At 42.3% G+C, this 17,252-nt stretch overlaps 1 protein-coding gene across 3 annotated transcripts in view; it reads right to left on the reverse strand.

The window, feature by feature from the left end:
* Positions 1-16,385, reverse strand: part of tbc1d14 (TBC1 domain family, member 14) — a 31,662-nt gene extending 15,277 nt beyond the window's left edge. The window contains exons 1-3 of one of the 3 annotated variants that reach the window (XM_080051902.1): positions 15,889-16,385; positions 12,923-13,658; positions 7,367-7,490 (exon numbers count right to left, since the gene is read on the reverse strand). In XM_080051902.1, coding sequence (XP_079908028.1) covers positions 7,367-7,490; positions 12,923-13,658; positions 15,889-15,937 — 909 coding nt within the window. In that variant the 5' untranslated portion in view covers positions 15,938-16,385. Of the gene's footprint in view, positions 1-2,922; positions 3,054-7,366; positions 7,491-11,097; positions 11,319-12,922; positions 13,659-15,888 lie in introns of those variants that run through there. The other 2 variants (XM_080051903.1, XM_080051904.1) reach the window with 2 other exon arrangements.
* Positions 16,386-17,252: the final 867 nt, after the last annotated feature.

Raw genomic sequence — 17,252 nt, forward strand, 5'->3', positions numbered from 1 at the left:
CACCAGCACCGACACTGTGCAGCAACAACAGCGCTTGGGTCAATAAAAACTGACTTTTTTTGTTTGTTCGCGAAACCAGACTTTTATGGTTTATTTGCACAGTCCAGTCGTGCGCCTGTCTGTCGGGACTTCTCACTTTGAACTGCGGCTCTTTTGTTTAGAGCGTTGTACTCTCCGCTTGAGGAGAGCTAAACATTTGGAAAAAAATTTTTTATGGCTCTCGGTTTCATCAAAGCTCAAAACACAACACTACACTACAATCACAATAGGCCCCATACTAGTGAGTTATTCTCTTTCATGTGAATGGTTTGTCTGTTATTAGTATATTGAATAGCTGCGTTTGCTTCAATGAACAGGTAACACGCATGCACCGCTGTTTGGTTCATGGACAGTGTGTACCTGAGGGAGCAGCTGTCGGTCGATAAAAAAGGTGAGCCACAGCTTCGCACACTGACAATGAATGGATACTGCAGAGATAGAGAGAGATGGGGAGAGAGAGAGAGAAAGAGACAGAGAGACTGGGGGAGGTGGGGGACCTAGCATCAATGCAGGTGCTACCTACAAGGTGAAACACAAGACAGGGTGTGTGTGTGTGTGTGTGTGTGTGTGTGTGTGTGTGTGTGTGTGTGTGTGTGTGTGTGTGTGTGTGTGTGTGTGTGTGTGTGTGTGTAGTGAAATAAGTTGTATACAAGCAAAAAGAGGAATGTGAGGGTTAAAAAGGACTAAACTGATTCCTGTGCTACTCAACAACTGGTCCTACTGGAGAGTCAGCACTTCAAACTGACAAGGAGGGAGCAGAGAGGTAAACGGATAACATCTTATCGCTTTACTGACCCTTCCTCATAGATCTCTCTTAACCTTTTGTATTGCAACAGACTCCCTCAAGGCACTCTATCAGACTTTACACATCTCTCTCTCTGGAAGGCTTTTTTAATCACATATGAAGTCCAACTCCCCCCAAAGACATGTAAACTGTGGAAGCCTCCTTTAATCTAGCAGACATAGAACAGAGCAGATCTTTTCGTGTATAGTCGCTGGGTAGGAGTTTTTCAAACTGGTTTATAGTGACAATAACTTTTGCTACTTTGGGTATTTGAAAAGGTCCTGATGTTCAAACCCCATCATTTTGGGAAAACGAGTTAAAATGTCACTTAAGAGACTGATGTACAGATCCTTCGCCAACACAATTTGGGAGAATCCTGGATTCCTAGAATTTCGCAATAGATATTTACCACCATGCACTTGTTCCACATTTCAGTGTAGCTCTCTCTCTCCCTATTCTCAATGGCAATAGTGACACACAGCATGCTTTCCTTTGCTTTTCGCTAGAAATATGCTATCTACCAAGGCTTAAAACTCCCCCTATAGCTTCTCATGTCTATGGTGGAAGCTGACTCTGGGCTTATGGGGTAGTAGTAGGCATTAGCTTTAAGATGCTGGAATAGCAACTGTATCCCATGATAACCCGCTGCCAGGGCAACCAGCTTTGTCCCACTGGCGTTCAGTAAAGTTCTCCAATTTCCTGCTACTGGTGCAAGAGCTCTGCGGGTGCCTGGCTGAACAGACTGGCTGCTTATGGCTTATAGGGCTCGAAAACTAGACAATTTGGGGATTTTAAACCTGTCTTTTAGCTATATTAAACCATGGGGCCCTAAAAGAGTCACGGTTATATTACAGTTCTAGCTGCTGCATCGTATCCTGCACTACCAGCTCTAATGTAAGCTGCAAGATGAAAGTTCACGGCAGGGTGCCTAGCCTTGTTTCACCACATGCCAACTCCCAGCTTTTAACTGGAAAGCGCTTGAGGCACTGTCTTCAAAAGTATTTTACAAAAGCCAATCGGGCCCAAGAACAAAGTGCGCATGAGTGAGATGGTTTCAGTGTGGTCGGAAGGGGGAAGGTAGGTGTGTTTGTTTGGCCGCTACCACAAGACAGGTAACGGGATCACCCAATCAGAACTGTTGCTTAAATTAAAATTAAAATTACAATTCCTTTACAGATAAGTACATAAAGACGTTACTAAATTACCAGCAATCTCAAGTAGAGCAACCTTTAAAAAGGTTCTGAATGTGACTTATTTTGTTTTTGTGTTATATACTGACATCTACGACCACATTTTTCTAGATACTTCTACATGTTTCTTTCACTTAGTTACTGTCAGCACATGGGAGCTGAGGAGGAGCACAGGGTCTGTTAAAGGTGCACCATGTAACTATGGGTTTGTCAAAGAAGTGAACATTTGGTAAGGTATATTCAAATATCTGAATAAAAAAAAAATTCTCACGGCAAAATTTGATCCCTGAAACACGGTTTGAAGTTTGAAAGCGAACTGAAAAGAAGAGACTGGAAGACTGGAATGATCTGGCAGACGAGAAGATGATGAACAAAAACCAGACAGACAGATGGAAGCACTGGCACGACACTCAAGATATAAGTCAGTGCTGTTTTATATAAGCACGTTCACGTTGAAAGCGAGAATAAGTCTCACTGAAACAATCCTTTGAATGAGCTGTGTGTCTCTTTAACAATAGTAGGACATTCCTCTACATGCTTCAAAAAGACTTCAAAGAAGAGACTGTGCTGTTGTTACACTGCTGCACATGCGTCTGTTTCACTGAGTTGACATCAGCTATTAGGTCCAATTACATGCAATCAACTCCTGAGTGGAGGAAAACAAGCATTTTTTTAAAAATCTTTGTAGCTACAGACATCCTGACTATCACGGATGTCTGCGCATCACGGAGCACAGAGCCACCACAAGCTGAAAGAGGACTATTATGTGAAACCCGAACTGTCCCTCTTCCTCTCTCTCTCTCTCTTTCTCTCCATCTCTCTTTCTCTCCATCTCTCTCACGCTCTGCCTGCCAATGCCCTCTGATTCTGCCAGACAAGGAGAGAGACACCGCGGCGGGCTTCACTCACCATGAACGCTGCCGTTTCCTTACAGTCAGCCAGTGGTCCGGTGGGGAGGAGTGGGGGAGAGTGGGGGAGTTTGTTTCCAAAAACCCTAGCCTTAGTATCCTAGCATCGTCGCTAGCTCCCGAGGGGCTGGCTCGCTCCTGACAACAAGAGTCAACTCAGGAGAGAGGAGGAGGAGGAGGAGGAGACGAGACGGAGGTGGAGAAAGGAGGGCAGAGGGACAGTGGAGCTGCCGACGGAGGGACACACCCCGCATTGGAAAGGATGCAGCAGCAGCATGACACCCCCTCTATCCCCTCCAACCCCTCTATCTCTCTCTCCCTCCCTCTCTCTCTCCCTCTCTCTCTCTGAGCAGTGACGCTACACGGAGCAGCTCTGCATCAGGTCTACTGCTGCGTGTGTGTGTGTGTGTGAGTGTGCGTGCGTGCGTGTTCGTGCGTGCGGGTGCGTGTGTTAGTGTCAGCAAATCAGCACCGCCGTGTGTTATTAGTCACCATCGCTGCACTGAAAGGAGCTCTGTGCTCGGCTGTGCCCTGGCAGACGTTCTAATCAAGCCAAGAGTAACGGATCAGGTTTCCTGCTCCCTTTAATGCAGTCAGGAGTCAGGACAGAACAAGTGTCTGCAGACAATGTGCAGATAGGAAATACAAAACCTTGTGTTCCGGGTTAATTACACTTGTTGCACACTCATTTGGATGATTCTCACTCAGGCGCAGTGGTTTAAAATTCTTATGATGAACAAACTTAATTTCAAAATAATTCTGTCTGGCTCTTTAATCCTGGTTAGATTTTACAGAACATTTTATATCACTACATACGTATTGTCAATATAAGAGTATATTTTCTTTGATGGGATACTGTCCAGTGTTGAACAACTAGAGACATGTAAACATAAGAGGAAAAGCTTTGTGAGTTTTTCTAGCTCGGGATGAGAAACCAAAGAGGGTTGCATGATATCAGTATGATGTAATGTAGTCAATAATTGGGTGAGTCTGGTGAAGGGTGTGCTGCTTATAGAACTAATAGGAACCAAGCTTTCAGAATGATAGCCGTGAGGAGAGACCGCAGATGCATTGCAATGAGGTAATGCATTTACATGTGACTTTGTATCTGCTTCACCATCGTGATATTACCATTATTAATCTTACAATGTTGAATTGGAACCGTTCGGGAAGCTGTTTCGGTCTGCCTACCATAAATCTTTGCCAAGAAAAATTGTACCTGTGCAAATGGATTAATAATAACTATATAAAAATAGCATTGTTTTTTTCGCGGATGGTCTAGTTTGCTGTTCCATGTCATTCATGATCAAGAGAGGAAAAGTTAGACTGTTTAATTCACACGTAATAGGTTTAAGGCCGGGTAAAAAAACATATCACTAAACATTAGCTATCAAAAGCTTCTGCCTCATTTATGCATATCTATCTTTATTGACTTTCAAAAGCCCTTAATTATTCAAGTCAAGATGATGATCCTACTGACAAAATTGCTAAAATTTGTATTTAACTTCCCTACCACGTCCCAGTAACTCAGACGTGTCTGGGCTGCTCCACAATGTGATTTAGAGGCTCAGCGGGTTACAGAACAATTACTTTCTTCAGCAGGCAGCCATTCACTGTGAGCAGACATTGTACGGAGGACACACACACGGACACACACACACGGACACACACACACGGACACACACACACGGACACACACACACACACACACACACACACACACACACACACACACACACACACACACACACACACACACACACACACACACACACACACACACACACACACACACACACACACACACACACACACACACACACACACACACACACACACACACACACACACACACACACACACACACACACACACACACACACACACACACGGTTTGCTAACCCTGCCTCTGAACAGCAGCATCAGTGGCAAGACAAAAGCTTGAAACCCGAGCCTTCTGAACTGATTAACTGATTCCTGAGGTCCAATATAAGGTTACAACCAAGGATGAGGTGGACTTCAGATAAAGACATGCGGGTGTGTGTACATGACTGTTTGTGTGTGCACCTGCACTTATGTGAGAGACTATGTTAGGGGTCCAGTTTCTAACCCACACAACCAGATAGTCGACATAAAAAGCTATTCAAAGCCAAAGTGTGCCTTGTTGAAGGAGCTGACGTGTAAACTGTAGGAACTGCCCTTTAACAAGTCTGTCAGACAGGCTTCAAATACACAAAGAGCACAGAGGAGAGTGTCAGACACAGGATACATGGAAGCACAATGACAGGTTTCCACAGGCCACTAATTACAAGCTGCCATCTTGCTCTTTGCTTTATTTTACCATTTGAGAGCTGTGGTGCTCTTCAATTAGGCCTGAGAGACTATCCTGACAGCCTGACAGAGGCAAAATTAGAAGCACGTTAAGTCAACGGCTGGCTTTCCAACAAAGTGCTCTCAAAGACCTTGACATTTTGAAATTCAGCTTGATGAGCAATACGAGAACAAATAAATAATGATAATATTAATCATAAAGAGGCTGGTTATCTATTTTAGCTAGTGCCATGCATCTACAGGGATATTTTCATTCAAAATGTTATCAATAGTCAACCTTCAATTATTTTACTAATAAGTGCAAGGGGAAAAAAAGGCGCAGTAGCTGTTTGCTGTGCCCTTCTAAAAATAGCTAAAGATTGTAAATGTCAGAGATGGGGAGTGCTCTGGGCTTTGTGCTCCTGGTATTAAAGAACACAGCTGAGGTTGTTCTCGGCTACAGTATCTTCTATTGGTACTCTTTAAAAAGGTCCTGATCCATAGACATTACATCATCACATAACAGAGTGTTAGTCTTTGGTCGTTCTGTTATCTGTATAGAGTCAGACTTAGGATGTTGCTGTACTTATTGGTCTTAATGGTTCAATGGAGCAGTGATAAGCTCTGATAAAAGGCTTTATTGCATCACAGGACGGTTTCACATCCGTTAGACCTTAGAACAACACTGGAGTTCTAAAAGTCATTTTAAAGTCAACTAGATATGAAATCAATACAATTAACACAATATTCATCCAATACATTAAGAAGGGGAGGTTTTGGAAAGCCAGATACTTAGGTTGCGTTCCGAATCGCATACTCTTTCTTTTTTCTATTCTACATACTACATCCAACGATAAAAATAATCTAGTTAGGATGCAGTAGGCATACTATTGGGATATACTTTACTCTCTTATTTCATCATAACATTGCGCCTTGATCTTGCCTCTTGCTTTTATATCCGTCGCATGCCCTAATGTCAACGATTCTGTCCATCACTCTTGACATAGTGCATGTGGTATAAATGTGCGTCTGACAGCTATACGCTTTGCATGACCTAGTACCCAGTGCAGCGACATAAACCACAGCTGACAAGGCTATGCCGAGGCCACATAAACCAAACTCCTATAATGCACATGGAGGGGCTTGTTTTGCGGGGATGGCTGGCGTGCAGTTTGGGAATGGTAAATCAGAACTGGCTTTATTAAAATATCATTGGTCGGAAATTTTAAAGTGCTTTTTCTCAAAGTGGAAGTTAATGAAAGTGATATAAAATACTGTGGGAACTCCCCTGTCCAATTAAAGCCAGGCAGGCAATGGTGTGTGCGATGGGCTCAAATTGAATACACAGGAAGCCAAACAAATGGCCTGTGAAATTAAGAAGTGTAATGTTTGTTCATGTGACTAATATATCATCCTGGATAGAACACAATACGCCTGTGATGCTGCTATGTCAACCACTGGACACAGTATAATGACTGTTTGATTAGAAAGGTGTCAGTGAATATTTTACCGCCTTAATGACAAACTCATTTCACAAACCACAACTTAACTACATCAATTAACAGACTTACATTCTAAATCTCAATGGCCCTTATTAAAACATCTTATTCCTGTGGCAAATGCGAGGAAAGTTATGCAAATTGTGGATGAGATCAACGCGGCTTTACTCTGTTAAGACAGAACACACAATGAATTTAAAAGTGGCATGATTGCGAGCAAAATCAATGGAAAGACCCAATTAGATGCAAATTTGCTTCAACCATGAGTGAAAGATTGGTGTTGATCCTGGAGCTTATTGAATTTGCTTCATGAAAAGGCACAAAAGAGACGAAAGGAAAGAGGAGATAATTAAGAGGGAAATAAAGGGAGCTTCTTCTTTAGAGCTCAGTCAGAGGCTGAATATATCACCTGAAAAGAATTCATTCTACATTTAAATGAATTAAACAGTGTTTAGACAACAGTACATTTGACTTCGGGCAAAATGTGATAACTAACCATCTATGAAGTCAGAAGAATCCCATCACTGAAGCGTTTGTAAACCTGAGCAATACACTGGTGGCTTGTGTGTGTGTTATTGCATGTGTACTTCATGTATCAACTTATGATGCTGCCATAACCAAAAATGAAGCATCTACCTTTTGTATCCTCTTGGGGTCCTTGGCGGGGACTTCCCGCGGTGGGACTTTCCCAAACAGCTTCCAGCCTGCATCCCTCTGCTCCACTGGCTGACTGTCCTTCACCCTCCTGGCAAACAGGCTCCTGGGAGAGGAGAGGAGAGAGAGAATGGGGAGATTAGATTGGATTGTAAATAAATGAGGTCATTATGCCACAGAGCCAGAAGTGGAACACAAGCTATGATTGCAATCTTTACTGGGTTGCTCTTGGGGTCTCCAGAGCTACATTTATAGTGAGTGAGAGATTGTGAAAGTAAGAGAATATATGTGTGTGTGTGTGTGTGTGTGTGTGTGTGTGTGTGTGTGTGTGTGTGTGTGTGTGTGTGTGTACACACGCGCTTGTGCAAGCATCTTTGTGACCACCAGTTTAAACTTTTACTATCAAAGTGAGAAAATGTTTGGGAAGTGAGGACATTTTGCCTGGTCCTCACTTCTTTAAAGGCCTTATTCAGGGTTAAGACTACAGTAGGTTTTAAGGTTCAGGTATGAATTAGGTTTATGTTAGGTTTAGTGTAAGGGTTGGGATTAGGCATTTAGTTCTGATGGTTAGGGTTACGGTAAGGGCTAGGGAATGCATTATGTCAATGAGTGGCCTCACAAAGATAGGAGTACAGGTGTGTGTGTGTGTGTGTGTGTCCTAACTCCTGAGATAAGCTCTCAACAAGAATCTTTTAACTGAAGTACAAAAGCCTACAGGCCACACACTGGGGCATTTAAACCATGTGAGCAGGCATGCTAGTCACAGTCACAGAACCCTGTACACAGCAGCATGCAACAGGCAGCAATAATAAACCATCTTCACTGAGGGGAAAAGGCACCCGTGCTGATTCCATTGAAGAATATGTTCTTTTCACTTAAAAATGACCACATGCAAAGTGTGTTTGAGTCCCACATGCTCTGTGCCATTTCACCAGCTATCCTTTGATTAATCCATCAATGCTGGGCTGTCACAGAGCTGTTAGCGAGGGGCTATGAACAAAGGCTAGCTGTGAATAGACATGAATAAACCAGTCAGATAAAAAGCCTCTTCTGTGACACATCAAAGAGAACACATCCTGCCGTTTGCCTTGGCTACATCTCATCCAGAGGCAGTTCACATGGCAACTGCCTTATCTTAATGACCAACGCATTGATAGGGCTGGCTGGGTTATTGATTTGATAACAGATCATTAGACTTTGATACAAAATAAAAAAAGGTGCAAGTCAGTATGTAAGACGTACTGATGCATACTGCATAACCCATGTTGTAACTAAATAATTTAATTTTTATTTTTAACTAATGTGTTTTTACTGGAAGCCTTGACAGCCAATCACCAGCCCTTTTAGATCTTGGCACATTAAACATGATGCATGGTTATTGGCTCACTGACGTTGATTGGATTAGGTATTAGGTATTCAAATTTGGCATTGAACGACAAGAAATTTTTTGATACTTGATGGTAAAGGAAGCATTTCGCTCAGTGCCAAAAAAGTATCAAACTTAGATACCCAGTCCTACTTATTGATCAATAGGTTATATTAAATATATTTAACGTGAATAATCCTGTCTTTAAACAGGTAGACCCCGGATAGGTGATAGGTGGAAAGCACCAAAAAGGTATGCATGTTCGCAGAGAGCCACCCTTTGTGGCCATTTGTCATGCCTCACAGCGGCACGTTTTTGTGCTTATTTGCACACAAAAAAAAGTACCTAAAGACGTTTCATATCAGTCCTGCATATTTTCCACTCTGCTTACTTTCACCGTAGAACACAGAGAGACAACAAGGTATTCTCTGGGTAACGAATAAGTTGAATTACAACAGATATTAGAGGGCCAACAAGTGCAAGATATGTTCTAACTGATTGTGAGCACAGTGTACCATGCAGTGTTCTACCCGTGACATTTAGGCTTATCTTATTCAGATACCTTCATAACTGCACAAGGGGAAACAAAGCAACCCGCAGCTTTGTAACTACTATATCATTTGTATCTCTTCTGTTAGATATGATGCGTCCCGACACTTGCAGAGCAACATTTTACACTAGTGCATGGCTCTGCTAAGGGGAGATGTCATTTGAGTACGGGAATATCTGCTGACACAACGTAACCCAACTCCACACAGAGAGAAAATTCAAAAAAGGAAACAATCAGCTTTCAGTCACAAAGACGCAGTGTGGGAGAGGCGAAGGTTACAATAGAAAACATTTGATAGCAACCATATTGTATTGAAAAAACAAATTCCAAACTCAAGGTCCACTTTTATCTGCATGTTTGACTCCACTTCTCACGGCCCTCCTCTGTTTTAGACACATTCTCAACCCATCGAAGTTTGCTTAGGCCATGTGATGATAGCTGAGTCATCTCCCCCTTTAAACTACAGTATCTGCTGGAGACAGCCATTAGAGGCAGTTAAAAACTCTGGAAAAAACCATATAAACTCAAACTACTATTTCAAAAGGTCAATAACCAGCTTTCAAGTTCAACCGTTGAATTATTCATGGTCTTCATAGTAACAATGTACTCGTTTGTTAAAGGTATAGTGCGTCCATTGCCTTTGAATGCAAGTTACATTCAAGTCATCGCCAAATGAGTTTACTCAATGTTGATTACCGGTAAGCCTATCAGTGCCACAAAACTCTCTCTGTATTTCTCAGTATGGCAGCGTTTACAAACTGGTGTCGCCCCCTGACATTGGCATAGGAGCTCAGAGAAATCCCAAGAAATATTTCAGTTTATTCTACTGCTAAACTGGACGTATAGCAGAAGGTATAAAATCCATGCGCGATCACCGAAGGCTTACCTCATGTAGATGCGCCGACAGTGTTGTTGTAATTACTCAGAATCCCTCATGGGGGTGACAGAAGTTACGCACTATAGCTGTATAGCCATAGCAAGGCTAAACTGAGGAAGGAAAAATAAGCTGTAACCTTGCTTTGAACTGTGGGTAGTGGTGAACCAGAGTAACCCTGTGAACAATGCTGCACAGGTCAAGGTGCAGAGGCCAGCTGAGTGCCAACTATTTCCGTACACTTCATCAGAACATGACTTTTTTTTTTTAAAGCTTTCTTGTATTCCTCACAAACAAAGCAGGAACATGGGCGTGATTTGCATTCGGTCCGGGGCAGAATGTGCCTCAACGTGACAGCTGAATGGCTGTGGCTATGGTCTGGTGCTCAAGTGGAACGGTTGGAAAATCTAAAAGGGGGGGCTGGCAGAGGAGCTTGTTTGTACGTTGAGTTGAAGCTTTGAGGGCTTGGCAATGCACTGGTTTGTGGCAGAGTGTCTCAAAAACAGAAGGATTTCACAACAACGCTTGAGTTTCGGTCTTTTGTGTGTGTGAGCAAAATAACGTGTTAAGGTGTACCGGTGGGTTCCTATGCTTGGGAGGCTACGAGGACACCTGGCACGGAAATACCAAACAAGCTAGCACAAGAAGAGGACAAGCAGAGAGTACATTGAGTTTTTTTCCCCCATCATAAAAGACATATAGTAACAAGGCGTTGAGTGGCTCCAAGATAAACAGAACACATGATAAATGCATACACACCTATGTGCATTTAGTCCAATGTGTGTCTAACACAGAAAGAACCCATATGAATGAACAAAGCTGTTGGTTGATAGCATACAACACAGAAATAAAACAACTTCAGGCCGAACAAGTTAACTATAAAACAAACTTTTTACGTCATTTGCTGGGTTGCGTTATCTTACCTGTCAATGTACAATAGAAGTGATGGGGCTGCCATTCTGCTTTTTGACCACACAAAAAAATACTGAATTAAAATGCTGCTCCCAAGAAAACAGAGAAACAGGCGAAAAAGGAGTAAGTTGAGAGTAAATTGAGTATGGCAAAAACAACTCAAAACTCTCCTTCAGTCAAGGATATTCAGGCCAACGGTGTCCATAGTTAAAAGTTGCAGAGAGGCAAGGAAAAAGTGACACACTGCCACTATGTTGAAGTACAGTGAGAATGAAGGAACAAGGCAAGTAGGAGGCCTGGCTTCACAAATGGGAGGGGAGCAATGGAAGGAATGGCTGAGAGCAGAAGGAGTCTGAAGGACACTGCTGAGGGAATGAGTAACTTCCCTGTGTGAAGGAGGAGGGATAACACAGAGATAACTTTACAGATTAGTAAGGGGGGTTGTACTGCAATGTAACACATGATATGGTCACACTAAATCTAATTTATTCATCTAATCTACAAAAGCAATAACAGTGTGTCCGTGTCAAAGACCTTTCCTGGCATTTGGACATTTTTTTAATCATGTTTAGTGAGAGAGGATGACAAATCTGAGGAAAACCAATCAGAGCAGAGAGGGTATGCATCAATTTCATGGTCAAACAAATCTGCTGTGTACTACTGTGATGCAAATACAATTAAAAGCAGATGAAATCAAGAGTGATCGGAGTGTCGGATCATGTGACAGTTATTGAAAAACAGTGAGACAACTAGTTGATTGTACAATAAAAGCAACCTGCTCCCAATTACAATATCAACATGCTAACTTCTAGCAGCTCAAACATTTACCATAGTCTAAATCTTAGTTTAGCATTTTAGCATGCTCACATTTGCCAATTTGCATTACAATAGTACAGGGGGGGAGGATGTGAATGTCATAGGTCTTAAGGGTAGGTATAGTGTCATAAACTAAAACATTGGACAAGGTTAAAACGTTGACCTGCTGGTGGCGCTAAAGAGAGGCCGGGGGATCATAAAAGTCTTCACCCACAGGGAACCATGAATATCTGTAGAAAATGTCCTGGCAATTTATTTAACTGCATGTGATTTAATATAACATGGATAATATGTTATACATTATAATATGTAAACAAGTAACACCGTTAACTTGGTTTGATTTTGAGACAAATAAAATTAAATGTAAAGTATTTAATGCAACTTCAGTAAGATAATTCTCCTTTCTCTACTTCTTAGCAGAAGTAGCTAGTTGCTTTAAAAACCTTGCTTAGCCAACCTATCCATCTCACCCCACCCACCATTCTTGCATATTACAGCTCACCCAGAATTTGACCCCGTCCTCTGACTAACATGGCACAACATGAGTAAACTTTACTTTCAAAGCTCTAGACTCACTTCAGCATACCCTATGTAAACCGGCTCTCGCTTTAAATAAGTCTTGCCTCAAAAGCAATGACAGGAAGATTGATAACCGAAACCAACACCTCTTTCCAGCCCATTTCACGATACTACCAAGGTAATTTATGCTTTCAAACAAACCACCGATTTTGCTAAGACGTTACTGATTGGTCCATACTTGCAAAGAGGATTCGGTTGTACTGTTGCAAGTGTCACTTCCTAATTCTGTGTGTTTGATTGGGAGTGTGTTGTTCCTTCCTCATTATACAGTCACATGTGTGTAATGGACAGAGCAGCATTTTAAAGTATGTGTATCAACACCAGATATTTTTTCATCTCACATTACGGACAGGTAGCCAATCGTGAGGAGGAATTCAAGTATCTCGACGATCACTGACTCCACCTTTAAGACGGATATCGTGAACCATTTGGAGAACTTACTTGTTGAAAAAGCTGGCCAGAGGTCCCAGTCTCTTCTGCCTGCCGTCCTCTTGTCTGTCTGGACTCCATAGGGGCGCGGGGTCTCCCGGCGACGACGACAGGGTCACGTCTGAGAAGTGAGCGCTGCCGCTGTTGTCCGTCTCCAAGGTGACGATGGCGCTGGAGCTGGAGGTGACGGTGAAGTTCAAGATGTCCTCGTTGGAGACGGAGAGCTCCGTGCTCATGCTGGACACGCTGCACACCGATATGTCGTCGCTGCGGTTCAAAGCCGCGCCCCCGACGCTGGTTACCATGGTGGCGGGCGCTTTAGGGGCAGGGCTAAATAGGCGGACGGAGTCGTAGCCACTGCGGGGGAAAGTGGAGGATTTGCGGATGGCGTTGTGTTGGGAGGGATCGTTGTATAAGGGCAGAGTGGCAGGAGAGTCGTTACTGGAGGGCTGCTGGTTGTGGAGGCTGGGCTGCGGAGGGTTGATCTCCAGGGTCGGGATCCCGGAGTCCTGGGAAGACAAGCTGTGGCAGTCCTGGTTCAGGTCGGAGCAGCTCTTCTGGGGGCTGCTGTAGTAGATGGGCGTGGAGGAGCAGGACGGGCTGTAGCCAGGCAGGACTATGGGATCACAGTGCAGGGTCATGCTGGGGTCGTGGTGGTGGTTGTTGGTGGTATTAACATGGAGGTCTGAGGAAGTAGGGTCCTTCATGACGCAGCCGTTCTCCACTATGGCTCCTCCTCCAGACACATCTAGAAAACAATGTGAGATATTCAGTTTAATTTTTTATACATTAAATATCAACATTTGTTTTCTACCAACCAGTATTTCTTTAAAATGTTGAGTCATCGATTCTGGAGGACGCTTGTGATCAAAATCCCTTTGTCAAAATCAGTGAATATCTCACGATCCGCTCCCTGTCCGTACTGTGTGCGCACTGAAAACAAAATCTGGTGATAATACACAGCCTAGGCTCTGTAAACAGGTATGTAAACAAAGGGTATGTAAACAATTGGGAATTTTCTTTTCAGCCCATACACAGCATGAATAGGTAGCGGATTGTGAGGAGAAATTGACTGATTTTGACAAATATATAATAAGATAATATTATTAAATAATAACAAGTAAAGAAAATTAAGACAATACATATGTAAACAATGAAACAATCTAATTATTTCACCCAAGAAATTAAAAAATATGAAAATGTAATAAAACCACCCCATAAAAAGATAGATAGATAGATAGATAGATAGATAGATAGATAGATAGATAGATAGATAGATAGATAGATAGATAGATAGATAGATAGATAGATAGATAGATAGATAGATAGATAGATAGATAGATAGATAGATAGATAGATAGATGTACAGAACCTTACTGAGGCTTTATTTCAATGGACCAGTGCATCTTAGAAAACTAATCCAGCAGTAACCAGTCTGTAACTGGAGTCCACAGTGTAATGTGAACAGGGCCCACACATCACTCTTGGACACCAGCTGGGAAGCTAAGCTAAAGCTAGTGTGTCCTAGCCTTCAGGTGACATTTTAGCTAATGCTCCTGACTCTCACGGACAGAGGCCATCGCACCCCTTCTGTTACACGTTCAGAATTTAATAAATCCTTGTTGCTGTGGTTACATTTGACAGCATACATATATGACTATAAGGTTGTTGTAGCTGTGTGGAAGGGACCATAAGGGAGCCGAAAAACACACACTTGCCATTTATAGAGGTGGGTAAATAATGTTACATAATAGGTAGGTAAAATAAATATACTCAAGGGCAACCCCTAACACAGAGCCTAATGTTTTCCAAAGGGCTGACACACAAAGCCAGATTCTTACCCAAGCTCTAAACCCTGACCTACAGGCTGTCATGTGAGCCCTGGTAGACTTTGTCCCAAAACACAGCAACAGGTTGTTCCTGTGCCATTGTGGCAATAATCTACAAGCAGCGGGTATCAATAAATGTCAGAAGTATCTGTACAAACTCAATGTTATATATATATAGTATGCCCACGCACTGCTGGAAAAACTAGCAGCAGCCCTGCCTGTTTCAAATGCATTGTGTTTAAATAAAAATGCAATGTCACTCATCAGGTTTTGATGAATAGGCATGCATTCACATGTTAGCAGTGAACTTCACAGCCACACCAACATACAGAGACACATGCATGTTCTAGTTTTCTTAAATCAGGAGGAACACTGTTTTTGTCTGCTCAACTGCACCACCCATTAGAGTTAACATGCTAATCTGGTTCTATGAGTATTCTACTATATCAAGAGGCACCATGAAGAAATACAAAATTACAATAGGTAAAAGAATTTCATAACCACTTCAGAAATGGGCGCCAATTTTTTACTGAGGTAGTTGTCTGTTTATGTTTAGATAGGGCTACCATATCAATTGTAAGGAGCACCTTCATCATCCCATACATTGGAATGTATGGTGTGTAGCATAATACAGGGCACATGACATTAGCTTAAATGTGTTTGAAGTCCGTGGTTCTCTGGTCATTAAACTTTTGTGAGCCTCTATTTTGTTCTTGAATCTATTTCCAGTTCAACTTAATTTATTTTCCACACATCAACCATTACAATTTCATGACATCAGAACCACTTCCTAGACAGTCTTACAAATAGCCCTAGCAGGACGGTGGTGGGGCAATGAACAAGTCCTTGTAGATAAAAGTTAACATTTTGTCCATTCAAGAGCCAATTTGTACATTAAATTGTAAGCCGAATTAAAGACCACTTTTAAATGATCCACATAATGTAACGTCATGGTTTAATAGCCGCGTAAAGTTACACTATTGGAGGTCTCTTTTAAACTTTAATATTTTTTAAATGCAGTTTAGCTTGACCTGAAATGTTACAAGGGAGAACAGGACATGGGCTACAGAGGGGCAGAGAGTAGCCTAAATGTTAAATAAGATTTTACAGTGATAAATACAAAGGATAACATGCATCACAGCAACCTACCACAGCGGCTGTCTGTGCGGTCCTCGGTGCCGAGGGTCGTGTTCGCCATCCGGACGGTGGATGCTACAGGTGGGTGGCAGGTAGCCGCCGGCCGGGGCGGTCCATGATGATGCTGCGACTACTACTGTATCACCATCACCTCCCCGCCTCCTCAACGCAGCTGAGTGGACACAAGCAGCCCCAGTGCGGGGTCATTTGACAGGACAAACAACGTAAATTCACGTAAACTTGCACACACAAAAAGCCGGCAGGTAAAAAAAAAAAAAACGACAAAAAGCCACGTCGCGCTGAACTCGCTCGGGCACTTGCTTCTGTGGCCAAGTCACTGCTTTCAACACCGCTTCCTCAAGTGTGCAGCCGAATTAAGTTCAAACTCGAGAGACATTTTATTGTTTTACTTCATGCTCTCGCAGCGTCACTACAGAATAGGAGACACTTCGGTGTTTAGAACATCACGCGAAAGCGCACATTTCACAAGTTTATCCCTCTGTCGCTAATGGGACTTCAGCTTCATACCTGTCTCGTCGTTTCCGCCGCCATTTTAAAAAACAAAGTTGCACCGTGAGTGCTTTGTAATCGAGTCAAGAATGTTTTCCGCCGTCGATGGATTCACCTGTCTGGACCTGAAGGCATAAACAATCGACTTGGCAACCTGAGGACCTACGCACTCACATTGTGTAGCCGCTCTGAAAAGTTAATGTGATTTAAAAGTAGTTAATATGTTGTCATCCAGCCTATTTTTTAAAAATTAATATAAGGGCTATCGAGGGTTAATTTCAGACTCCAAAATAGATGTCTGCCTATATGAGGCACATTATTCTGTCTTCCTAAATGTGTTGCACAGCTAGGCCAATATTGACCGAAGCCCATATTCCAAGTCATGATCACCTGTTCACTAAAACTCATTAGGCTACGTCAAAATAGGCCTCTATGTAGGCCTACAGCGTCATTTGAGAGGTTAAAGGGGTTTCAGGTGGATTCACATCAAAACAAATAGTATCTGGGCTAATAAGACCTGTCCAATAAACTTGTATTTTATTTGTTTTGCAAACTAGTGTCCAAGCTAGAAAATGACTAATTGAATGAAAGTATAATACTTATTTAATTTCTAATCTGTCAGTCAGCAGAATATATTAAAATGTTTCATATTTATATTCTCAATAAATATTTCATCACAATGTAATGTTTTAATATTGTAAAGACATTTCTTAAAAACCATCACATTTTTAATGGACCATTTGTTTTAAGCTTACACTTAGATGGTATCACTTAGCATACAATGACCAGAAGTATTTAACAGAATACAATGACTATCCTGATATGCGATATATGGCCCATGAAGGAGCTGGCTGTTCATCCTACAG

This window comes from Ammodytes marinus, assembly GCF_949987685.1.
Source record: "Ammodytes marinus genome assembly, chromosome: 23".
In the NCBI taxonomy this organism is placed as follows: Eukaryota; Metazoa; Chordata; class Actinopteri; order Uranoscopiformes; family Ammodytidae; genus Ammodytes; species Ammodytes marinus.